Raw genomic sequence first — 27,385 nt, forward strand, 5'->3', positions numbered from 1 at the left:
TTGACAAGGTGGGTGGGGTTAGCATGGAAGTTTATGCTGCTTCTGCTCACTAGGCTGCAGCATGCTACAGAAAAGGCTTGAGGATCTCACTCCCATCCCAGAAGCTCCTCTACTCTGAGCAGTCGTTGGCCACAGATTCCCACAAGTTGGTGAGGATGTTACAATTCTCAAGGAGACTCTGAGAACCTCCTTAAATTGTTTTTAAATTTATGGGAAAATCTTGGGATATATCTTACTGTGTCAGTCAGAGGAGAGTGATGTGCCTGCCTGTTGGAGCCAACTGATTGTAATTAGAGCCCTAATGCTGAGGATGTTGGCAAGGGAAGAGATCCTGAGATTGGTTCCCCTATCCTGCCAGTGGAGTTTGCAAAGGGAACAGTGGCACAGCTAGTATAACTACTGCCTCACAGGTCCCGCAACCTGGGTTTGATTCTGATCTCTGGTGCTGTCTGTGTGAAGTTTGCATGTTCTCCCTGTGGCTGCATGGGTTTCCTCCCACATCCCAAAAACGTGCAGATTGGAAGGTTAATCGTCCACTATAAATTGCCCCTAGTGTGTAAATGAGTAGTAGAATATGGGGCTGTTGATGTGAATGTGGGGAAAATTAGGTAGGATTAGTGTAATAATGGGTACTTGGTGGTCAACATGGATTCAGTGGGCTTGTTTCCATGCCATATCTCCATATTGGTAATTGGCAAATGGTTTATTATTGTCACATGTACCAAGATATAGTGAAAAGCTTTTGTTTGCATGCCATCGAGACAGATCATTCCATACATAAGAACATCAAGGTAGTATAAGGTGGGGGGGGGGGGGGGGGGGGGGGGGGAGGCAGAATATAGTGTTGCAGTTACGGAGAAAGTGCAGTGTAGGTAGATACTTGAAGTGCAAGGGCCATGATGAGGTAGATTGAGAGATCAAGAGTTCATCTTTATCATACAAGAGGTCTGTTCAAGAGTCTTATAACAGCGGGATAGAAGCTGTTCCTGAGCCTGGTGGTCTGTGTTCTCAAGCTTTTGTATATTCTGCCCATTGGGAGGGAGAAGAGAGGATGGGTGGGTTGATTATGTTGGCTGCTTTCCCGAGGCAGCGGGAGGTGTAGACAGAGTGAAAGGAGGGGAAGCTGGTTTGTTTCATGGACTGGGCTATGTTCACAACTCTGCAATTTCATGCAATCCTGGGCAGAGCAGTTGCCATACCAAACTGTATGCTTCTGGATGGGATGCTTTCTATGACCCTTTCACATTGGTGATATCTCTCCACTGCTTTGAAGTGCCTTCTGATGATAGTCCATGTCTCTGAAATATAACTTGAGGTGGCTTTGGGTTTTTGGTGGAATTGAGTAGTGGGATGTGGAAATAGTCACATGACCAACCTCTTTTTATTTGGACACAAAGTGGGGAGTTTGAACCTCTGTGATCTGTCGGTCAAGGAGACTGAACTGAGGGACAAAGTACAGAAAAGCTGAGGAATTTAAATTGATTTATTTTACCATTCTCAAAACAGAACTTCTAAAACTTTTGAGACTGCTAAAGCAAATTAACACCATTCACATAATTTAAAGTGCATTGTCTGTGGCTCTGCACAAATATCATCAACAAATAAAGCACATACCCTTACTGTAAAAACTTCCACTCAAAGTGTCTAAAATGTCTCAAGATATTTCACAGCAGCATTATCAGAAGATGACATTGCTAGCTTTTATTCATTAATTTAGAGTACCAGCTGGTCACAATCTCACCTCTGAAGCAGAAAGTTCAAGTCCACTCCACAGACTTGAGCACAAAAAGCATGGTCAATGTTCGTCTGTAGTACTGCTCTGTTGGAGATGCAGCCTTTCAAATGAGGGCCCTGACTACCCTCTCATCTGGTTATAAGAGATCCTGTGACACTGTTTCAAAGAAGAGCAGTGGCATTATTCCCTGGTCTCCTGGCCAATACTTATACATCAGATTGCTTGGTCATTTGCACATTGCTGCTTATCAGTACTTGCTGTCCATGAATTAGCCGTCACATTGACTAATTACAGTGGTGTAATCAAATTTATTTTATTGGTTGTAAAATGCTTTGGGGTGTTCTGAAAGGGGCATGATAGGCATTATATAAATGTAAATCTTTCTCTTAATTTTTGAGGTCAGACTTCCCACACATCAGTTGGAATGCATCGCTATTTATAAGAATATTACATAATCTGAATTGGAAGGTCATTGCCTCTACAGGCCCAAAGTTTGAAGGGTGCATTATTTTACCATATGTTACAAAAATATAAATATATTCGAATTATAAATGCAAGACTAATTTCCCTCTTCTCATAATTAATTTCCAATAACTTGTTTTCACTTATAAATTAGTTCTTCACTCAAAACAAACTGTATTTTATTTCCAGAGGATATTTTCAAATGTCTCCTTCACTATTCTTTCTGACAGAAAGATAATTTCTTCAGTTAAGACGATGGTAAACCCTGTGAGAACAGAGTACCTTTTTTTGTTCAGATTCTAGAGAAGGCCGTTACCTTCTTCTGCACGTTGAATAAGGCACACGCATAGAAAATTAATCAGTGTTCAAACTGAACAACGAACAAGCGTATTTTAAATGAAAAAAAAGAATTGCAGATGCTTGAAATCTGAAACAAAAACAGAAAATGCTGGAAAGAACTCAACAAGTCAGGAAGTATCCATGGAAAGAGAAACAGTCAATATTTTGGGTCTGCATCTCTGTGCGAATTTTTAAAAAACTGGTGCAATACTTGTTTTGAATCTCTAGGTGTCACCATGACACAGGTGACCAATCCACACCAAAGTGTGTGCTTAGACCTCCAGTGACGGCTGCCATCACTGCACAACTTTTGGGTAATTTGCTGCTAAGGACAAGGAGCTGCAGTGGGTTTAAGGGGCTGGAGGGCCTTTTATATGAATTCCCCTATGTCCTCCAAATCCACGTTATCTTCTCTGTGCTTGCCACCACATTACATAGCTGTGTGGTGACAAACTGCCAGCTACAGTTGTTGCAACAGTGAAGGGCTGGGGAGCCTTGTGGGGTGGGAGGGTCAATTTTGGTACCTGGAGCTGAAAATGAAATGTCATTCATACTTCCCTTCCAATGAATGTGTTTCTCCTGACAGCCCAATTCTCGATCCAAATGATTGTGTTTTACAGTGAAGATGAATAGAGTTCTTCCTAACACCCCAGACACTGAGCCCCCAATACTCCAAATGATCCCACCTATTTCCACCATTTGCATTTTCTATGCAGCGAAGGGACGGCAGAAAGACAACATAGTGATCATTTGAACAGAACTCTTCAACTTGCTGCTGCACAAGTTGTAACAATTGCTAATTGTCAGGAAATGCAAGCACTGGAGTAAAAAGGCAAACACGCAACATTTCCTCCGCTGCCACTGACAAACTTTATATGTTGAAACAAACAAGGCTTCTTAACCCCTCCAATACATTAGCATATGGCACCTCACACTGTGAGCCACACTGAATAAAAACATTTGGGTGGAGGTGATGGCGTGTGCAGAAATAACAGAGGACAAGGACACTTGTGTTGGTTGGTATAAACTATAAATGAGCATTAATTACCAGGACAATTCCGTTCCAGCCAGCAACATTACAGAAAGTGGCAGGGGGTGGGGGGGGGCAGGGGGTGGGGGGGGTAGATGAAATGCAATTTGCAAAATTAGAGTCCCACCCTTCAAATTCCTGTGTTGTCTGTCTTAACAGTCACTGCTCCTATGATGGAATCCAATATAATTCATTGGAATTCTGTAGCACTTTGGTAAAGCAAAATGATGATTCTTGGTGCTTGGGGTATGGTGTCAAACTCCTTCAAGGAGTCCATCTTCTGTGACCCTCTCTCAGTCCTCAAAGACTACCCCAGGTCTCCACAGCTGGGAACTTAGTGACTTCCCCAAACTCTGTGAAGGGCTGTTCAGCCAAGATGTAGTGCAGCTTGTAACGCAAGCGAACCTTCTCCTGAAATCAAGCACAGAACGGGGAACAGAAATTTATAAAGCCATGTACAAAAGTTGCCTCCAGAACTGAGTAATTAACCTCCACAACTCTGATGAGTCAGCAGGAAAAGAGTTGGTGGCACTAACAAAATGTTCATTTATTTTATTTGCTTTGACTGCTTATTTAATAGTCTTATAGTATTAGAGACAGAGCAAAGGCAGTTGACACTGTCCAATTGAATTGGGAAGACTTGACATTCCAGGATCTATCCATGAGAAGAGATGGGAGATCACAAACATTGACCATCAAGTGCACTCAGGATGGATCAAGATAGCAGGGAGGTTAGACCACAGGTGGGACCAACCAATGAGTGCAGCACAAAAATAGACCAGGGTCAGCCAGTGTATATAGGAAGCAAGGCACCACAAGGATGGACTAATAGGTGTGAAAAGGGCATCATGAGGACGTACATATCTAGTGGCCAAAAATAGGAGGGTGGGACACGGTGGCTGGAAGCCACATGATTAGAAAAAACTCCTTTTTGACTGCCCAGAATTAGCAACCTCGACAGTCATATGACCTCTCAATTTTCAACTGACCTTGGCACCCCAAGGATGCTGTAGTAGAATTGTCTCTATTCCACCAGTACAAGTGTGTTTCACTACAATGAAGCTCAATTTGTTATTTTTTTCTTTTAAGAAAACCAGTTTGTATATTCTAGAATAAAGGAAATGGGATCAAAGAGAAAAAAATGAGACCGATTAACCGGATTCTTCGGAGGATCAAAAACAGGCACAATTTCACAGATAGATTCTGGATTGGGAGTATTTATTCAGAGCATAGTTACAGCACAGAAGGTGGCTCTTTGGCCCATCCTGTCCATGCTGGCTTACTATAGAACAACTCACTCATTCACCTCCAGCCCCTTCTTAGTCTTACAAATTTTCCCTCGCTGTATATTTGTGCATTTTTCACAATGGAACCTGCCTCTACCAGATCTGCAGACAGTGCATTCCAGATTCCAACCAAGTGTTGCATATAAAGGTTTTTCCTCATATCACTCTATCCCCTTTATACTCATGACCTCTAATCCTTGAACTCTCAACCGGCAGGAACAGCATCACCGCACCCCCCCCCCCCCCCTCCCCGCTCTGTCCAAAGCTCTCATCCATCTCTTTTACAAAAAACAGTCCCAGTCTCTCTAATCTATCCTTGAAATAGTTGTCCCTCACTCCAGGAACCACTCTCGTAAATCTTTCTTGGACCCCCTCCACTACTTATCTGTAATATGATGACCAGAATTAAACACAATACTCCAGTTTTATAAAAGTGCAGCATAACCTCCCTACTTTTATAGTCTATGCCTCTATTGATAAAGCCCAGAAAATATATCTGTCTATTTAGCTACTTTCTCAACCTTCCCTGCACTTTCAATGACATGGTCACCCCAACTCCAGGTCCCTTTACTCCTGCAACCCTTTTGGAACAATATCCTTTATTCTATGATGCCTCTCCTACTTCTTCCTATCAAAATAATCACCTCATATTCCTCCACATTAACTTCACCTGCCTATTCCACCAGCCTGTTTACATATTGCTCTAATTTATTCTCTTCACAGTTTACAGCTTTGACAAGTTTTGTATCAACAACAACAAATAGCCTGTCCTGGTCAAATCACATAGATGCCACAGCCAAGAAAGCTCACCAGCGCCTCTACTTCCTCAGGAGGCTAAAGAAATTCAATATGTCCCCTTTGACACTCACCAACTTTTATCAGTGCACCATAAAAAGCATCCTATCTGGATGCATCATGGCTTGGTACGGCAACTGCTCTGCCCAGGACTGCAAGAAACTGCAGAGAGTTGTGGACACAGCCCAGCACGTCACGGAAACCAGTCTCTCCTCCTTGGACTCTGTCTTTACCTCTTGCTGCCTTGGCGAAGCAGCCAGCATAATCAAAGACCCCACCCACACGGGTCATTCTCTCTTCTCTCCTCTTCCATCAGGAAGAAGGTACAGGAGCCTGAGGGCACGTACCACCAGGCTTAAGGACAGTTTCTACCCCACTGTGATAAGCCTATTGAACAGTTCCCTTATACGATGAGATGGACTCTGACCTCATGATCTACGTTATGACTGTTACCTTATTGTCTACCTGCACAGCACTTTCTCTGTAGCTGTAACAGTTCACTCTGTACTGTTATTGTTTTTACCTGTACTACCTCAATGTAACTGCACTGTGTAATGAATTGACCTGTACGATCCATATGCAAGACAAGTTTTTCACTGTACCTCAGTACAAGTGACAATAGTAAACCAATACCAGTAACAAATTTTGAAATTGTGGCTTGCGCTCCAAGATTTAGATCGATAATATACATCAAAGCAATGGCCCCAAAACCAATCCCTGGGGAGCACAACTATTCACCTGCTTACTGTTGAATAAACAACCATTCACCATGACCCTCTGTTGTCTGTAAGTTTGCCAACTTGGTAATCATGTTACAGGTCTTCCCCAGGTTACGAACACCCGACTTATGGACAGCCCGTACATAGGAACACCAGCAGAATAGATGGGAATAGATTTGCCGGCTGCTGCGGGGCTGCAGGCATCTTCTGCCGGGTGGGAAAGGGTCATTTTCATGTGCCTTCTCTCCCCACCCCACTGAGTCGCAATAATTGGGGGCTGGGTTGAGCCCAGCAGAGCTGGGAGCACTGGACAGACTCACTCACTCACCGAGTCGGTGAGGCCGGCAGGCGGCCGCTCTTCCCGTGCCTGCTCACTCTCCCATCACAGCTGTTTCTGTGATCCTCTCCCACACACAGTTTTGTTTGTTTCCAAATTATGAACAATTTGGGTTACGAACAGTTCTCTGGAATGGAATCCCATCATAACCTCGGGACTGCCTGTGTCAATAGTTGGGAGGTAATTTGTAGAAACCTCCCAGAGTATCTCCAGACTTGACACCTCTAGAGCACAATTATTTTACTGGTTGAAAGCAGGATGTCCAGTCCGTTACCTTCTGAGGATTGTCGAGGAGCATGACTTGTGAGATGACAGGAGGTGGGAGGAGGGGATTGAAAGAAGGAAGCTCTGTGCCCGAGGCAGACTGCAGCTTCACCCTCATCACCTGGAAACAAACACACAACCAGAGCTCTGAGTTCACCAAGACATATATGCAACACCAGGAGACATCACTGTACAGGAGACAATGCCTCAGACACAGAGGAACCACACTGTAGCAACAAGTTAAGCTTGGGTAAAGTTATTCAAGTGAAACATGATTATCAGCACCTTAACACACACGTGGAGCCAAAGAAGACTACGATAAGGAGCCTTACCTTTGGCACAGCGGCTTGGAAAAGGATGCCCTTTATTGGTGCTGGCGATGAGCTCAGCAGGGAAATGATGACAACCAACAGGTCCGGCCTCCGGGAGGGAGAGGCTTTGGCAAAGTGAAAGAGGACTCGGAAGCCATTTCTGTCAAAGGCTGTGACAGGCGGTATATGACCTGTGGGATTAACAGCGCAAGGAAGTGATTCCAGCTGCACCACGGAAACGGTAGAGCTAACGAGGGTATTGCTGTGCCCCGTGCCAAATTACTGATCCACCGATCCACCCAGGGCAGCGGTCAAATCAACAAAGTAAAAACAGAAAATGCAATACTCAGAAAGTCAGTATTTTCCCTCCTCAGATCCTGCATTTTCCACTTTTAATTCAAATTCCCAGTTATTTTGCTTTTTTTTAATTAAGAGACTAAAATTGGCCTTGGCAGTCCAGAATACGGCTGTGGGGGGGTGGGCAGCGGGGTTTGGGGGAAGGATGCTGACAAAGGTGGAGGTTTGGTAGAATAAACCATCTCTTAGATAGATCAATATCTGTGCATCACACCTAATTCCCCCTCCTCCTAGCTCACCACAGTCCATGCATTCAATGAACTAAGGAAGATTCTGTTAAAAGCCTCTTTTAGCTGTAATCTCTGGACCTGACAGGGTCCCTGTACAAACCCCAAGCTGATCCTCCATCCTATAAGTTGTAGCACCTGCACCTTTGCCTCTGGACTTGATCACTCCCCTATCAACAGCCAAGTCTTCAGGTACCAAAGCCAAACCTCTGGAATATCCCCCCTCTACATCTCTTGCTTCTTTTGAGATGCTCTTTAAAACTTAGACTAATTCTAAGACTAATTGCCCTCATATCTCCTCATACAGCGTGGTGTCAAATTTTGTCTCCCACAGATCCATGAAGCATCCAGAGATTTTTTGCTACATTAAAAGTGCTAATACAAGTTGTTGTACCAGGTACTAAAAATGCCGACAGATGAGAGAAAGAGATCAGCCACGGGGATCGAGGGCCTCCCACTCCCCTTACAGCTGTTATAGCTGTGCTTGCTTCAAGAATTGCTTCTGATGCCAGTCCTTAGCTCAGCAATCAAATGAAGTTTTATCATTTTAAACAGGAATGGATCCTTCAACCTTTGGGAGCAGCACAGTGGTATATCTCATTGAGCTGCTGCCTCATGGCGCCAGAGACCCAGGTTCAATCCTGACCTCTGGTGCTCCCTGTTATTGCACGGACTTCCTCCAGGTGCTCTGGTTTCCTCCAAAATATGTACAGGTTGGTTGGTTAATTGGCCACTGTAAATTACCCACTGTAAATTGCCCCTAGTGGGTAGGTAAGGGGTACTGGTATGAGTTTATTACTGTTATGTGTACCGAGATACGGTGAAATGCTTTTGTTTGCTTGCCATCCAGGCAGATCATTCCATGGTAGAATCTGTGGGGAGTTGATGAGAATGTGGGGAGAATATAAAAAAAAGTGGGATAAATGTAGATTTATCCAGCATCTGCAGTCTTTTGTTTCTCTAGGATAAATGTAGGTTTAGTATAGGCCACAGGGCCTATTCCTGTGCTGCATCTCTGTATGACTCTATGACTATATCCCTCACCTCTGACCACCCTCCAACCCCTCTCCCAACTTCAAAGATCAGGAGGATTAGAAATCTCTCTCCATTGGCAGATGGGAACATTCCTTTCTACACAGAATGAACTACAGCAGTCCTGTTGCACCTACTTGTCTGAATGCTATCCAAAGGCACAAAGAGAGTCTTCCAGGAGAGTTCGTCTGTGCCCGCGAACGAGGGCTCTTGTGGAACAGGCACCCGGTGCAGCAGCTGGGAGGGACAAGCTTGGATCAGCTCCGGTGTTCCCAAAGATGGTACAGTGGATTGAGAGGGGGGACTTGGTGCCACAAGTGGAGCAGAGGTGGCAGGACAACCCAGGTCCAAAGTGGCAGCGAGTGGATGAGACAGAGCCTGGTTCTGAAGGTCCTTCAGCGTAGGTTTGATGTGCAGCTGGTCCCTAGGCAAATAGAATACTTATACTTTTAAACAAAAAGTTAAATTCCTTATTCACTTTCTTCATGTTTTGTTCCCTGAAATAATCTTTTACTTGGCTATGAAAACAAAGATCTTTTCCACAAGCAACAGGAGTACTGAGGGTGGGGCTGCAAACCCCCCAAGGGGCAGTGGAATTCAGACACAGAAATAGCTGCTGCCGCTCACCATTGTACTGCCCGGGTCTGGTGGCCAAGCAACTGTTCCATCAACGTTGACCCCAGTAGGTCTAGGCCGTCCAAGTCTCTGCTCCCACTGGAAGTGGAGCTTGGTGCAGTCACAGCTGCATTTGCTTCCTGGAACATAAGAGTCATAGCATCTTGTTCAGGTCAGTCAAGGCTGCACATGGACTTTAAATAGTTCACACTGCTACTTTAATGGGATCCATGAGAACACACACCTGGTGTGAAATTGGTTCATAAACCTTATACAGTGCAACAAACCAACTCAACATAGCCAGCGCACACCCTGCCAGACTTTCAAGGGGATCTAACTTCAGGAGGCAGGTCACACACCAGAGAAAGAGGCAAGGACATATGAATTAGTAACAGGAATAGGGCACTCGCCCCTTGAGCCTGCACTGCATTCTTGTCTACCTGAAGAACCTTTCGCTCCACTAGTTATCAAGAATTTATCTACCTCTCCTTCCACCATTCTGAGGAAGAGAGGTTCAAGGACTTACAGCCCTCTTAAGAAAAAAATAATCCACCTCACCTCTGTCTTCAATGGGCAAGCTATTATTTTTAAACAGTGACTCCTAGTCTGGGATTCTCACACAAGGGGAACTTTATTCTGCTGACCACTGAGAATATTGTACGTTTCAATCAAGTCCCCTGTCACTCTTCTAAGATCCAGCAGATACAAGCCTAGCTTGCCCAACCTTTATTCATACCATAAGCTGCCCCTTCCAGGTATTCATCCAGTAAACTTTTCTGAATTACTTCCAATACATTAACATCCTTCTTTAAACAAGGAGATTAATACTGTACACAGGCCTCCAGATGTGGTCTCAGCACTGTCCTATATAACTGAAACATAACCTCCCTAATATTATATTCAATTCCCCAGCAGTAAATTGTGTTAGCTTTCACAATTAGTTGCTGTACCTGTATACTAGCCTTTTGAGAATCAAGCATTAGAGCACCCAGATCCCTCTACGTGGTTATACTAGTCACTTATATAAATTGTAAAAAGTTAAGATGCCTGCACCGATCACATGGCATGCCACTCATTACATTTTCCATCCAGACAAAGACTCATTTACACACCTCTCCTTTTTCTGTTAGCCAACCAATCTGTTACCCACACCACATGTTACCTCCTACACCATTATCTTTCATTTTCTGCAATAAACTTTGCAGCTACCAGTTCCTTACCTGGGAAGTATTCTGATTCACTGCTCCCGTAGCTTGCTCCATCATTGGAGGATCATTCAGACCTGGAAGAGCAGTGTGCCAGTTAATCGTCACTGAGAACCCAGCCACATTCCCCCAAACACTCTGTCATTCATTGAGGACACCCTCATTGATGTCAGTTAGGGGAGCTCTGTACGTCCCTCATTAAACCAGAAAGTAGAAACAAACTATCTTCATTCTCAATGAATTGCAATTAATTCACTAAATTATTCGAAGCCAAAAAAAAGGGAAAGGTTTTAAAAATGACACCATATGGACGATAAAACCAGTTAGCCAATTTCAAATCTCTGAACATCAACCCTCGCACTTCTCAGCTGTAGTCTAACATTCAGAGAGCTCAAATGGTGCCTTGGGTTTAAAGTTTCACTGGGAAAGACATATCAATATCCTGGTGTTGTACTTTGTCAACCAATGTGGTGATCCTTCAACAATGTATTGAAGTATCCACCAGGATTTTATGTTTCAGCATCTGGAGGGTCCACCAAAACTTTCAAACTTTCTTACAAGGAAGCAAAAAAGATCTCACTGAGCCATGCTATCAGCTTCTTTCTCTCTTTATTTTGTAGAGTTAAAAGAGTCAAGAAAAGTTTGCTTTGCCCTCTGGAGGAGATAATTATAATCCAGAACCAAGTAGCAGAGGGCAAGAGGGAGGTGAGCAAATCAAAGTTACCAAGGTAGCAAGATCATTACTTAGGCATGAGTTACCAATCAAAGTGGTCAATGGGAGGAGGAAGATGGAGAAAGAATCTGTAAGTAGAGGCCATGGGACATATGGATGAAGGTTATAGATGACTAAGTACCATTTCCTGTCTATAAGGTGGGGTGTGGGGGTGTTGGGAAATGTTACCCACCCAAAGACATCAGTTCTTCATCTAGCCAACGTGGCAACTGCTGCTCGCAGCCTGAGCCCTGGTAGCTTCCAGGTTTTCCAAAGTCCAGCTCCAAGTCAGTTAAATCAGCCAGCAGTGAAGCTGTTTCTGAAATTAAATTAAAGAAGATTAAACCTCAATTCCAAAAATCACAAGTTAATTCAAACTCTCAATCTTCAAACAACATCATCTTCCTCACCGCCAAACACACCGTGATTCAGCAGAGCCCAACTTTCCCACTGTAACTCCTCTATCCTCAACCTCCCCCATTCCAACGAAAATCAACTACAACTCAAGAAGCATCACCACACCATGTCATTGGATGCCCCCAGCCTGGATAACCCAACAAGTTCAACTCTGAATCAATCAACACTCCCCCATATAAAATGACAACAGAAAATTCTGAAACAACACATCATCTTTGCAAAGAGAAAGATTTCATGTCGATCACCTTTAATTAGAACTGGGAAAAATTAGAGGCAAAGGTTTATATGTTTTAAGATGCAAAGTCAGGGAAGGGGAGAAGAACAGAAAGGGACATCTGTGATAGGCAGAAAGCAAAAATCTTAGGGAAAGCTCAGTAATAGCCCTTAACATCTTCCTCTCTCTGTAGATGCTGCCTGGCCAGAATTTTCTGATTTTATTGTGGATTTCTAATATCTGTAATATTTTGCATTTGTCGTCTTATTTGCATCTGGCCCTTGACCACTTGCCAAATAAACATTGGCCAGACTCTCTAGTGGGGTCTGCCAATTACAGTGAATAGTATGTTCTGCCCAGGATTACCTTTTTTGGCTGAATTTCTGGGGGCCACTCTGACTTCATGCCCCTCCATGATCTTCTTGTACGAGTTGACTGCAAGTGCAAGTGAGTCGTTGGTTTGCAGAATCTCCGCTGCAAAGAGATGGAAAGGAATCTGTATTACTCAGGCATCCAAACGCAAAACTGGCCAGAAACCCCTCCGTTGAACCCATCCACTCTCTGTTAATCAGCTGCCACCCAGGCTCCCCCATCCATCCACACATCACCAAGGAAACGACATACCTACCCAAAGCCTCATCATTGTCCACAGTGTCACTCGCAAGTCGGAATAGTGTCGGCCGCAGCTTCTCACAGCGCTGATACAAGTTCTGTGCACAAAGAGCAGGGAGCTAAGTGAGAAAGCACAGCCCAATGTGATGCAGTACACACCCTCACACTTGAAGGGTCATACTATTGGAATGAATAACAGTGTGATGCATATCCTGGAGTGAGTGTTTTATCAAAGGGCTTGGACTTGTGAAAGGTTATTACCTTCAGAATTTCGATTTGGTTTTCAGGCAAGCCGTCTTTCTGATACATGGTCAGCATCTCATTCAGCAGCTTTGTACTGTTAGTCACTTCCGCAATGACATGAACTCTCTTGTTGATTTTGTCAGCTTTCTCTTCGTCCTGTGAACAACTTCAGTTTGAGAACATGCAACCTGAATGGACATACCCTCACTACAAAAATCCAAGAGGACCCTAGTGTGATGGGCGATTCAGCTATGGCCACCTTCACAGATCAAGGGGTTTCCAGTGAGATCCGCCTGAACTTCTTGCCAAAGACAAAGATGAGCGCACTGGACCCCAGCTGAGATCATCTGACACACAGTCCAGGGCAGGGTGAGCAGATTGCACCAAATTAGGTTCATGACCTCTTCACACTAGAAAGAGAAAACTCAGTTTAGTCAAATTGCTGGTTACTGCAGTGCTGATGCAGGTTTTTGACCCGAAACGTCAATAATTCCTTTCCCTCCACAGATGCTGCTCGACCTGCTGCGTTCCTCCAGCAGGCTGTTAGTTGCTGGTTATTCCAACATGTTGGAAAGAATACATCCACCAACAGCTGGCAATTGGAGACCTCCCTCATTAAAGAGACCAAATGAGAGACACACACACCTGATTTAATGGGATCAATGGGGGGAAACACATCTGGTACATTATGAGCATCAATGGGGTCTAATCTCCCCCTTTTCCTCATCCTTTTCCCATCTCCCCTCCTCTAACTCTCCTCTGCTCCTCCTCCTTCCCCACATCCCCCTCTTCCACCATCTCCTTCTTCCCCCTCCTCACCACATCTCGTGCTTTCCTCCGCCAGCTTCCACTCTCTCCTTCTCTATCCCCTCTCCTCTTCCTCTCCTCCACCTCTCTCCCACCCCTTGAGTTCAAGGATGACCCACTTTCACTCTGCTTCCCAGGAGTCGAGATGCATGTGAGTGGATTCTTATAATGTGCAGTGGCCAGTGCACCAGCTACCACACAAGCTTGACTGAGTGAGGTCAGGGTCCAGTAGCAAGGGGGTCCGAGACAACAAGAGGCCATACACTGCATTACATAGACAAATGTGTACATGAATGTCTGTCACCACATTATGCACATATACCTTTACCAACAGCCTCCTCTTCAACACTTCCTCCAGGAACACTCACCCAACTTCCCATGGACACCTCGCTTCTCTCCAAATCTCCTCTCCTTCATTTTCCATTCCCCACAATCTCTCTCTCTCATACACACTAACATCTGACCCTTCCCTACTCAAGGCATCTCCCTGCCCTTCCACTCTCTTTTCTGTGACCTTCTGGGGTCTTCCCCAATGCTCCTCTTTCCCTACCTCCTGCCCTCCTCCCCCTGCTCTCCAGCTCCAAGAAAAACATCACAAAATGTTTGCTATGTGGTGATGCAGTTAGTCAAAACTTCTGGAGGTTTGCAGTTGGTAATTAGTAATTGGCAGTTGGATTATTGTCACATATACCTAGGTACAGTGAAAAACTTTGTTTTGCCTGCCATCCATACAGATCATTTCATCACATCAGTACATCGAGCTAGTACAAGGGAAAAGCAATACAGGAAGCAGAATAAAGTGTTACAGTTACAGAGAAAGTGCAGTGCAGGTAGACAATAACGTGCAAGGCCACGATGAGATAGATTGTGAGGTCAAGAGTTCATCATTATTATACAAGAGGTCCATTCAACAGTCAAATTACAGCGGGATAGAAGCTGTCCTTGAGCCCCTTGGTATGTGCTTTCAGGATTTTGTATCTGAATGGTGCCTGACGTTGGCCAATAAACACCTCAGGGGCCTGTGGTCCAGGGCTCCTCCAAGACTGTAGGAGGGCTGCTGCCCAGCTGCCCAGTGCTGGCAGTGCACAGTCTCCCAGCGAGTTACGAGAGCTGTTGGGTCCCATATACCCTTTACTGGTGGATGGGGATGGACCTGTCATCAGTATAGTGGCTCAGGCTACTGCTGTCACTAGCTGCACATCATCATAGCTCCCCTTAAACCAACAGCCCAAATCTGAAATTAAGACAGAGAAATGCTAGAAATACTCAGCAGGTCAGGCAGCATCTGTGGATAGAGTTAACGTTTCAGGTCAGAGAATCTTCATCAGAACTGGGAAAAGAGAACACAAGTTGGTTTTAAGTGGAATACATTGCTGGTAAAATGGAGACACAAGAGACTGCTGATGCAGAAATCTGGAGCAAAACACAAACTGGTGGAGGAAATCAGAGGGACAAGCAGCATCTGTGGAGACAAAGGGATAGTTAGCATTTCAGGTTGAGACCCTGCATCAGGATTGCTAGTTTCAGGGAACCAATGGAGACACACACTGCTGGTTAATGAATCAGCATGGATGTGCATACTGATGTAAGAGGTCAATAGAGACACAACCAGTCAAGGTTGTGAACACACACTGCTGGTTGAAGGAGGCCAAAAGGCACACACTACTGTTTTAAAGAAGACTAATGAAGGAACTACTGGTTCAAGTAATCAGCGGCAACACACACAACTGGATTAGGAGAGACACACTGTTCCAGCGTGGATCTGTGTTTTATTGAAGTTCAAAGTTGCTGAATAATTTACCAGTTGTTGTGAATGAACTTACCTCCCTGATGACATTCTTGATCAACCTGTTGGCAGCCTGCAAGTCTTCTGGGTGGTTGCTTTTGAGAAGTCTTGCAAGGAGCTGTGGGTCAGGATTTTGCAGAAAATGTGCTGGTTAATTTTCTGTGCTCTCCCATTTTTAAATGATATAAAAACACAATCCCATTTACAAGCTACAAACTTAGAATTAGAACTCTCAAGGTCTATGAATCAATTTTTAATTCACTTTCCATGTCTGGGGCAAAGACATTCTTTTTCTTGGAGATGTTCTTAAATGTTAAACAAAATATTACTTTTTTTCTGATTTGGCTATTACCATTGTGGTGGCAGTTTTCACCTTACAGATAAAAACATTTGCATTCATGTTGGCAACAATAACAACTTTCATTTATAAAGCACATTTAGCATTGCACGATATCTGAAGGGCTTTACAGGTGGATTGAGAAAACAAAAAGAGGAATGGCAAACCACTTAAATCAGATGGACAAAATCTTTGTCAAAAGGGTAGCTTTTAAGGGTTAAAGGAGGAAAGACAGCCAGAAAGGCACAGAGGAGTAAGAGCTTGGGCCCTTTGCATTGGAAGGCAGCCACCAGTGATGGGGTAATTGCACTTAGGGATGAGGAATTAGCCAAAATTAGAGAAAAGCAGGTTACCTCAGAAGGACGGAGGGCTGCAAGAAATTATTCAGGTAGGAAAGACAATGCTGGTCACAAGCACAGGGACTATGGGTTAACAGGACTGGGCATGAGATGGGGCACAGCCAGTGGAATTCTGGATGATCTCAAGTTTGCTAAAGGACAAGGGAAGCCAGCCAAAATTTCACTGCAATTTCCAGAGATGGAGGAGGATTAAGGCAGACATCAGGATTAGAGGTCAGACATTTAGAGCGGAGAAGAGAACTGCCTTTATGCAGAGGTCTGTAAAACATTGGAAAGCTCTGTCTCAAGGAACTGTGGATGTTCACGAAGGGAGTACCGGGATACAGTGATTGTGCAGGAAGTGGATGAGTCTCAGGAGTCTTTTGAATCGCAGAGCAAGCTCCAGGATTGGAAATCCTGTCCCTGCTTCAACAGAAAGAGAGAAAGTCAGCAGAAGACTACTCATCAATTAAACCAATGTGGCCACAAGGGGTGACTAGGTAAATGTAATAGAAAAGGGTACGGATTGGAATAGAAATGAAGGATGAGGAAGAAGGGAGGTACAGTTCAAGGAGAAGAGTCAGGCAAAGGTTGGATGCAGTTATGAGCAATGCCAGGTCTGCTCAAATACTTGGTCAGAGCGGAAGTGCATTGTGACTGTCCACACTAGTGCATTATGTCTTTTTTACCTTTGCTTTCTCATCATCATCAAAGAGCGAGCTCTTCTCTCTTGGGGAAGGTGGTGGCAAAGGTTTCTCATCTGGCAACTTGGGATCCCGCTTGATGACACCTAAGTAAGAGGAAATTTTAAAAAAAGGTTTTCCTTCTGTGTTCTTATTTTAGAATATGTTACACCCCCTGCACCCCCAACTACTCATGTGATACATGCTGAGTGGGCAGCTTTCTCAAAATGTTTCGCTGTCTCTGGAGGAGACCGTACATGTGGTGTGGGAAGAGATTCTTCAGCTGGATAAGAGAGTCCACACAAGGGCATATTTTAGAGACACAAGAGACTGCAGATGCTGGAATCTGGACCAACACACAAGCTGCTGGAGGAACTCAGGGGGTCAGGCAGTATCTGTGGAGGGAAATGGACAATCGACATTTTGGGTCAAGAACCTTCAGCTGGTCTTGACCTGAAATGTCAACTGTCCATTTCCCTCCAAAGATGCCACCAGACCCACTGAATTCCTCCAGCAGTTTGTTTTTTTTAACTGGGGGAGATTTTACCTGGCTGTCGAAGGAACCATTCATTCTTACTGATAATACATTAAACTGAGACCTCGCCTGCCCTCTCAGGTGTATGCATATGACCCAACGGCACTTTTTCATAGGAAAGGCCTTCCTACAGGTCTTCCTAGGGCCCAATATTTACCCTAGCATCAACATAGTAAAACAGACTGTTTTCATCTCTAGTTATAAATGAGATTGATGTGCATAAATTGGTTGTTATGCTTCCTACACAGAACAGAGACCACACCTCCAAAGTCCTTCACTGACTATAAAGAGGCCACGCAACGCACTATGGAAGTGTAAGTTCTTATATCCCTAAACGCACAAACACAGCCATATATTACCTACCTTGCTTCTTCAGCATCTGATAGGCATCTCGTATTTTTTATTTCATTTGGTAGCCACACCGTCCAGCTATACAACATTTCTATCACCTTAGACTTCACTTGTTCTGAGGACCTCAAGCCCAGGTACTACAGGGAAGAAAAGCAAATCAAAAGCAGTCATTACAATCCTAGCCACCCACACTCCACTAACATCACAATCCTGTTCATCCTTCAGCTGAGTCACAATTGCATAGTTCAGTCAAGGAGTTTGTACTGTATTGAATACCAACAGGGATTCCAGGAATGGGGGAGTAGTGATTCCCCCACCCCAAAGAATTACGTGCAAAGTGCACGTTTGGGAATGTTTGCACAATGGTCAGAGGACCTCTGAAAAAGCCTTCAGTTCTTGACAGCACACCTAAGGGATTAAATGTTATTCCTGCACAGCCTGTAGCAGAGATGATACCGGGATTAAAAGAGTTCAATTATGAGGGTGGGTTGCATTCCCCAAAATGGCTTGCACTCCCCAAAGGCTGGATGACTGTTCAGGAATGATATCAGAAAGAGACTTTTCATTCACAGAGCAGTAGGAAACTAAAAGGGGCCACCTTTGAGGAACATTCATTGCCAGCAGAAAACTCAAGATTCAATACTGATCAAGGATGTAGGTACCTTTGGTGATAAGACTTTAATTAGATCATTTAAAAATCGAAACTTTCCAACTTCATTCTGAAACCGTTTGCCACAGTTTTTCATGCACGTATCCAATACCTGCAAAAAAAGACTAAGTTATTAAATATATAACTAGACATTGAACCAAAAGCAGCCAGCTAAAATCAAAGTCACATCCATGCACATACGTGCAAAGGTTAAAGGTCGATCAATGGGTTGGTAAGGGTTGATTCATTCGGACAATGTAGATTTCATGCAAAGGAGGTAATTTGGGATTCAGTGTGTAAGTATAGTGAACCATGATGTGTGGTGAGTGCAGCAGGCCTGAAGGATCAGGTGGTTCACAAAAGAGGTTTCCTTGCCTCATGTCTGCATCTGTTGTATATTAGCTGATAACAGCCAACAACTCCATTATCATTGTTCCATGCAACTATCAGGATTGCAGAAGATGAACCAGATACAAGTTGGTCTTTGCTCCTCTAGTAATTCTTGTAACCTGATGACATATTTACCCAATTAAAGAAGGAAGTCAACATATATTCAAGGAACTTTACTCTGGGTCAAATTTATACTGTACCTGCCTTGGGAGTGATATTGTAAAATTAACTTAATTCCATATCTAACCTCTGCTGTAGCTGACCTTGGATTACTGCATGACTTAGTGTAGTGACAGCTTTTCCTGTACAATTTGTGCTGTACATGCCTGATGAGATTTGTATTAAAGTTGTCCTGCTGCATGTTCCACGTAAAGTTCTGTGCACAAATAATCAGCAGATAATCTCACCGTGAGTGCATACAGAGCTTCCCTTTCTTGCGGCGATTGGATTTTGTGACCCAGGAGGCGAGTTGCAATCTGTGGGCTTGAGAGAGAGGAATTTGTATTTCACTGGATGCTCATTGCATTTTCCCATTCTTCAATTAACACCCCTCTGGTTAGAGATTTTTTTTTAGAAAGAGTAGAACCTTAAGGGCCCCCTAAACTGCTATTTTGTTACTTCTGCCATGATGCTTATATTCTAGAATGATGCAAGATGAAGGGAGGCCATTCAGCCAATTGTAACTATGCTGGCTCTTTGAAAGAACAATTCAACCAGTCCCATTCCACTGTTCCTTCCTCATTGCACTGCATAATTTTCAGGGACCCATAGAGGCAAATTGGTGAATGCAGGGAGGTCCGCAATGTAGCTATGGTATTTATGTGGTTTGTCTAGTGATCCAATCTGCAAACTAGCAGTCATACAGTGATAGAGTTATACAGCATGGAAACAGGCCCTTGGCCCAACTCATCCAGGCTGACCAAGCTGCCCATGTAAGCAGTCCTATTTGCCCACGTTTGGCCCGTATCACTCTAAACCTTTCCTGTCCATATACTTATACAAATGTCTTTTACAATTGTTATTGTACCTGCCTCAACACTTTCTCTGGCAGCTGGCTCCATATACACACCACCCTCTGCATGAAGAAGTTGCCTTCAGATCCCTTTTAAATCTTTCCTCTCTCACCTTAAACCTATACCCTCTAGTTTTTGGTTCCTTTGCCTGAGAAAAGACCATGTTCATTCACCCTATGTCCCTCACGATTTTATATAAGGTCACCCCTCAGTCTCCTACATTCAAAGGAATAAAGTCTTCCCTATAACTCAGGCCTTGAGTCCTGGCAACATTCTTTGTAAATCTTCTTTGTACTCTTTCCAGGTTAATGTCATCCTTCCTATAGCAGGGTGACCAAAACTGTACACAATACTCCAAGTGCGGCCCACCAATATCTTGTAGAACTGCAACACTATGTCCCAACTCTTACAATCAGTGTCATGACTGATGAAGGATTAGCATGCCAAACACATTCTTCACCACCCTAGCTGCTTGTGATGCCACTTTCAGAGAAACTATGGTACCTGTACTCCTGGTCCCTCTATTCCACAATACTCCCCGGGGCCCTACCATTCACTGTTAAAAGTCCTACCCTGTTGTTCCATCTGATGAACAACAACCTGAATTATAATAGCAACTTTGATGCAGCTGAAAGCAACACAAGGCATTTCACATCAAGATTATTAAAACAAAATTTGGCACAAGTCCCCATAAGGAGTTACTTAGGCAGATGACAATGTGTACATTTTAAGAGAGTTTGAGAATTTTAGAGAGAGTGTTTCAGAGGTTAGGATCATAGCAACCAAAGTTTTTGCCTCCAGTGGTGCAACAATTAAACTTGTGGATGACCAAGAGGCCAGAACTAATGGTACGCAGAGATCATAGAGAAGATAACAGAGACAGGGAAGGACTTTCATTCCCCTCAGATACTGAAGTTACTTTAGAACCCCATCCCTTTCTTACCCCTCCAGCTCTAGATTGACCTGATCGCAGAATCCCTTGATGTATTCCCATTTCTCTTCAGTGTTTAGAGGGTTGGTAGCTTTATCTTCAAAAGAAAAACACAAAACATAATTAGAAGAAACTGCGTGTTGACAAAACTCCATGTTACCAGCTCTCTTCCATGGCAGATACTGACTGACCTACTAAGTCTTTCTGCAGTATTGCTTTTGTTTCAGACCAGCAACACCTTAATGGTGCTGGTCTTTGTGTTACAGATCAAGTCTTATTCAGGTTAGAAGGGATTTGTTTAATTAGGTGCCATTATCTTAATTAGTCTGGCACAACATCACAGGCTAAAGGGCCTGTTCCTGAGCTGAACTGTTCTGTTCTAATCCTCCATGATCATCCAAAATATGCAGGAACATCCCAAACATGGTTGCAAGAAACCAAGAAGAGAAGCAACAAGTAAATGGGGTTCACGTAGCATACTGGATCCCAAGAGTGAGATAATCTAATTGGTCAAAAAACAAACTACTGGAGGAACTCAGCGGGTCAGGCAGCATCTGCAGAGTCGAATAGTCTCTGATTGTCTCTGATGAATAGTCGAACTAGATGATGAGTCTCAATCCAAAACATCAGCTGTCCATTTCCCTCCACAGATGCTGCCTGGCCCGCTGAGTTCCTCCAGTAGTTTGTTTTTTTTGCTCCAGATTCCAACATCCACAGTCTCTTGTGTCCCTGGGCTTAGCAAATGTCGCACATTACTTTGGATCAGAAACTTGTTCTGGGTCATGCGAGGTGGAGGAGGGTAATTATCCTCCTGGAAGGCAGTGTCAATCAAGCAAAGAAATGAAGTAGCTTCATTAACATGGGCTGCTAATGGCCAGCAGCATATATTCCTGGTGCCAGGTTCCCTTTGTCCCTTGACACTTATTGGCACTAATTCTGCTAGGCTGCCTCCATGGCAGTATTTTTTTCCATGGAATGATGATTCAGAGTTCAGAATCAGAATTATCATCACTGAGAGATGAGGTGAAATTTGTTGTTTTGTGGCAGCAGTACAGTGCAAAGACATAAAAATCTATAAATTACAAAAATAAGTAAATAGTGCAAGAAAAAAAAGGAATAATGAGGTAGTGTACATGGGTTCATGGATCATTCAGATATCTGATGGCAGAGGGGAAGAAGCTGTTTCTGAATTGTTGAGTGTCGGTCTTCAGGCTCCTGTACCTCCTCCTTGATGGTAGTAATGAGAAGAGGGCATGTCCGGATGTGAAGGTCCTTAATGATGGATGTTGCCTTCTTGAGGCAACGCCTCTTGAAGATGTTCTCGATGGTACGGAGAGTTGTACCCGTGATGGAGCTGGCTGAGTCTATAACCTGTTGCAATCCTGTGTATTGGAGGCTCCATAGCAGGCAGTGATGCAACCAGTCAGAATGCTCTCCACTGTACATCTGTAGAAATTTGTAAGAGTCTTTGGTGACATACCAAACCTCCTCAAATGCCTAACGTAGAAGACCCATTGGCATGCTTTCTTCATGATTGCATCAATGTGTTGGGTCCAGGATAAATGACAGATCTTCTGAGATGTTGACCCCCAGGAACTTGAAGCTGCTCACCCTTTCCACCGCTGACCCCTCAATGAGGACTGGTGTGGGTTCTCCTGACTTCCCCTTCCTGAAGTCCACAATCAGTTCCTTGGTCTTGCTGACGTTGAGTGCGAGGTTGTTGTTGCGACACCATTCAACCAGCTGATCTACCTCACTCCTGTAAGCCTCCTCATCTCCATCTGAGATTCTACAAACAACAGTGGTGTCATTGGCAGATTTAGAGATGGCGTTTGAGCTGTGCTTAGCCACACAGTCATGAGTGTAGAGAGTGTAGAGAGAGTAGAGCAGTGGGCTAAGCACACATCCTTGAGGTGCGCCTGTGTTGATAGTCAGTGAGGAGGAGATGTTATTACCAATCCACACAGACTGTGGTCTCCCAATAAGGAAGTCGAGCATCCAGTTACAGAGGGAGATACAGAGGCCCAGGCTTTGAAACTTGTTTATTAGTACTGAGGGAATGGTGGCGTTGAACGCTGAGCTGTAATTGATAAACAGCAGCCTGATGTATGTCTTGCAGTTGTCTAGGTGCTCCAAAGCAGAGTGGAGAGCCAGTGAGATTGCATCTGCTGTAGATCTGTTGTGGCGGTAGGCAAATTGTAGTGGCTCCAGGTCCTTGCTTATTCAGGAGTTAATTCTAGCCATAACCAACCTCTCAAAGCACTTCATTATGGTAGATGTGAGTGCTACTGGGCGATAGTCATTGAGGCAGCTCACCCTGCTCTTCTTGGGCACCGGAATGATTGATGCCCTTTTGAAGCAGGTGGGAACCTCAGACCACTGCAGTGAGAGGTTGAAGATGTCCTTGAATGCTCCAACCAGTTGGTCAGCACAGGTTTTCAGTACCCTGCCAGGTACACCATTGGGGCCCGACACCCTGCAAGGGTTCACCCTCTTGACGGATGTTCTGACATCAGCCTCTGAGACAGAGGTCACAGGGTCGCCAGTTGTTGTGGGGATTCGCAGAGGTGAAGTGTTTCTCTCCCTTTCAATGTGTGCATAAAAGGCATTCAGCTCGTCAGAAAGTGAAGCACCACTGTCATTTATGCCGTTAGGTTTCGCCTTCTAGGAAATAATGGCATGCAAACCCTGCCACAGCTGTCATGCTTCCAATTGTGTCTCTAACTTCACTTGGATCCTTAACAGTTAGATTCTTAACAGTTGATTTATAAACTTGGATAGAGTCTAATCTTGACATTTTTATAAAAGTTGTGTCATCACTGTTAAACTCCATCAGGATCTCATGATTTGTTGAATATGTTAGATAAAAAAAATGCACATGCTGGAAGTGTTAAGTAAAAGCACAAAATGTTGGAAACACTGAACAGGTCAGGCAGCATCGGTGGCAAGGGAAATAGAGTTTCAACCTGAAACTTTAACTCTGTTTCTCTTTTCAGAGCTACTGCTTGACCTACTGAGTGTTTTCAGCATTTTGTTTTTAATCACTCAAATCCCGTGTAATGTGTATACTCCTGAGTGTGGATGACAAAAACAATGTTGCCATCACCACATTCACAGTTAGTCAGCAAGCTTTGGGGCCAATACTTTTACAGTAAACACATCACATGAAAGAGTAATTTCAGAAAAATCTGCCCACTTCCGCACTGTCAATCTAGCCATTTCCCCAAAGAACCAACCTTGCAGCTGGAGTGTGGGAGGAGTTACTTTATGTCACAGGGCACTGTGTCAGTCTTGTGACTTTCCCATGACTTCCTGAACTGCCAATTTCAGCAACTCCTATTCTCACTTCATTTTCCGAACTGAAACATTTTAAAACCCTGAACCACCAAACCATCAAATTAAGCACATCAAGCTTGCAGAACTACCTCTTGATTACCAAGTTATGTCACACAATGAAGCACCCACTCAGTTAGGGGAGCAGATTAACAGAGGCTAAAGACCCAACTGAGGAAGCACCATCTAGTTATGGCACAACAGCAAACTGCACTGAACTGATAGATTAACTCAATTCTTGTATGTTGCAATATAATTTTCTATTATTACCAATTCAGTGCATAAACATACTGAGGCCCTGTTTTGGTACTTTGTGAAAAATCAAAGGAACTGGATTAGAAGTTCAGAAGCTATGGTGACTTTTTACTTCTATGTAGGAAGTGAGTTCATTGAACTCCATTGCTAGATTAACATGCTGTACACATCACAGTGTTCCTCACTAACCTTGTGTTTTGGTATCAGCTGTGGCTCAGTGAGATCTACCACTCCAAAACCTCCAGGACAAAAAAAATCTAGCACTGAACTATTCAGCTTTCATAATAAAAACAGAAAAAGCTGGAAACACTCAGCAGGTCGGGAAGCACCTTTGAAAAAAATCTGTAGGTTCCATTTGTAACCTTCTCAATTGGATTTGAAAGACTCTGTGCTACCATTTCAAGAAGGGCACCAAATTCTTCCCTGGTGTCCTGGCCAATATTTATTCTTCAGCCAACATCACCAATGAAAAAAAGAATATCTGGTCATTTATCTCAGTTGTTTGCAGGAGTTTGCTGCCATGGCTGAACCGACAGTTGCCCCCTCTCCTCTCCTGCATTAGAAGTGAGGAAACTTGAAGAAGTATTCAATTGGACACAAAACCTTCTAGACTATGCAGGGTAGGAAGGGAGCTATCAGCTGTACAGATGATACTTTAGGCACAACAGATAGGTTTGGAGCAGAAAGGAGGACTTAAGGGTAATGAGAAACGGGACAAGGGAGCTCCAGTTGGGAAGTGTTTGGAAATGCATAGGCACTGGCAGCTTAGACAGATTTATATTTTTAAGAATACATTTTATTTTTGAAATTTAAAAGGGGAGGCTCTTGAATCAGGGATGGGAAAGGTGGTCGGAGGACAGCAAGCAGCTCCAAGTGTGGGAGAAGGGGACAGCAGCCGAAAGCTCGGCCAGGACCGGGGGCATCATCAGATCCAACAAGGGGTAGGATAACGAGACTATTCTGGGCCGCTGGGCAGTCGGTCACGTCCTGGGGGCACCTCCCACCGGGACCCGCGGCTGCCTCTTCCCCTGGCGGCGGCGGCTACCAACTACCGAGCAGCAACCGCAGTGGGGTCCGGGCTCTCAAGCAGGGGATACAGCTCGGCTCCCCCTCCCCGGCCCCGCACTCACTCAGCCACGACTCCAGCGTCTCTCCTTCCTCGTCCGCCGCCATCTCTCGGGCCCTCTATCCAGCTCCTCCCCCAGAATACACTCGCACCGCCCCCTTCAGTAAACACAGCAGCGGGGGCCTCGTCCCAGGATCTGACCCCACCCCGGGGGCCTCGACCCTAGGTCTGACTCCGTCCCCAGGGTTTCCAGCCCAGGGTCTGAGCCCACCCCTAGCACCGCGTTGTCCACCCCAGGATCTGACATCACTGAGATATCCAGCCCAGTGTCTGACCCCATCACCGGGTGCTCCATCCCAGGGCCTCATCCCATAGCCTGATCCCAGCTCAGGGGCTTGACTGTACGCCTAGGGTTCTGTCTCAGGATCTGACCTATTTCTGTGGATTCCATTCCAAGGTTCGGACCCTTCGCCAGGATCATTGCACAGGGTTTCACTTCCATCCCTGGGATTCCAGCACAGCATCAGATCCCATCCCTGGGAGTTTCACCTCAGGCTGTGACCTATGCCTAGGTGTCCTACTACTGGAATCCCAGCACAAGCCATGACTCCCATTCCAGGGCTGCATCCTAGGCTCTGATTCTATTCCCATGTGTGTAGCACTTGGTCTGTACCCAACCCTTGAGCCATGAGTCTTTTCAGAGTCTTGTTTCCACCCAGTTCTGAGTGGAAGGTGCCTGTGTCCATCAATTCTTTTAACACAGAATGGTCCACATGGACATTACAAAATGAGGCTTGATCCATTGACAAGGTGGCCCACGGTGATTGGAGTCTAAGCTTTTCTGCATAGACATAGCACACGTATGTATGTAGGACGCACAGACACCTACATTTACCCTAAGCAAGCACTATATCTGATCTCACACACACACACAAATATATGTTTATATCTACACCTCTGTTTTTTATCCCCACCTTAATCCACCTACCCTAATCCCTTTTTCCTTCAGTCCCCCTCCCTCACTTGTCTTCACACACCCCAAAGCACCCTCTATTTCACAAATCATCTCTCAGCTCTTTCTTCATTAACAACTCCCAGCTTGGCTATTTCCACTTATCCCTTCCTTCAGCTTCATTCCCTTCGAATTCCCTCCCTCTCATCCTCCACTTCACACCTGACCCTCGGCTCCTTCTTCATTCACCCATCTCAGCATCCCCCCAATCCATCCCTCTCTCCTGTCCTCCCTACCAGCACCCTCTCCTTCACTCATATTACCCTCTTAGCTCCCTAGACTCTCTCCCCAGCATCTTCCCCTTCACTCAACCCTTCAGGCTTCTCCCCCACCTTTCCCCTGGTGCCAGCTGCTCATTCTCTCCTATGGTCATGGGCATCCCCAAATTCTGTTGCTCAACCTTCCCTGGTCATCATCCTTACTGTCAGCAGCCACCCAACCAAGGCCTGTGGTCTAGCCCCAGACCTTGCCCAGAAAACCTTGGGAAAATCTGCTTGCTGTCAGCAAGTCATGGTGACTCCATGTCTGAAGAAGGGCTGATGGGTCCGAGCTCGACTTATCAGCTAAAGAGGGCAGGTTCTTCTTGGGTAGTGGGAGCATCTCATTCAGCTGCCAACAGAGCATGGGTCTAGGAGTGCCAGCACAAGGCCTGTCACAACCCAGGGTCCCAGCAAAGAGTCTGACCCCAACTCCAGGGTCCAAGCACAGGATCTGCCCCAACTCCAGGGTTTTCAGCACAATTTCCAAATCCCAGGTTCCAGCACAGCCTGTTCCCACTCCACGGTCCCCCAAGCTCAGGGTCCCAGCACAGTCTATCCCCAATTCCATGGTTCTACACAGTGTCCATTCCCATTCCCAAGGCTCCCAACACAAGAACTTTCCCATTTCTGGGGGTTGCAGCACACAGCCTGCTCCAAGAGTCTGCTGGTTCAAGCACCAGAATCTCCCCATTCCTGAGGGATCCCAGCACAAAGGCTTCTGGACTCC

The 27,385-nt window shown here is 44.8% G+C and overlaps 1 protein-coding gene across 1 annotated transcript; it reads right to left on the minus strand.

The window, feature by feature from the left end:
• Positions 1-1,499: 1,499 nt before the first annotated feature.
• LOC127573692 (ADP-ribosylation factor-binding protein GGA1-like) lies at positions 1,500-25,639 on the minus strand. Its single transcript, XM_052022121.1, is given in 18 exon segments — positions 1,500-3,977; positions 6,978-7,088; positions 7,300-7,469; positions 9,032-9,318; positions 9,522-9,649; positions 10,730-10,791; positions 11,620-11,745; positions 12,424-12,531; positions 12,686-12,767; positions 12,931-13,068; positions 15,543-15,623; positions 16,870-16,970; positions 17,762-17,798; positions 17,800-17,886; positions 18,412-18,510; positions 19,196-19,271; positions 20,745-20,829; positions 25,451-25,639. Coding segments are annotated over 18 exon segments (1,932 nt in total). The 5' UTR covers positions 25,494-25,639; the 3' UTR covers positions 1,500-3,866.
• Between the last annotated feature and the right edge of the window lie 1,746 nt (positions 25,640-27,385).

The sequence above is a fragment of the Pristis pectinata genome, chromosome 8 (genome assembly GCF_009764475.1).
Source record: "Pristis pectinata isolate sPriPec2 chromosome 8, sPriPec2.1.pri, whole genome shotgun sequence".
Taxonomy (NCBI): domain Eukaryota; kingdom Metazoa; phylum Chordata; class Chondrichthyes; order Rhinopristiformes; family Pristidae; genus Pristis; species Pristis pectinata.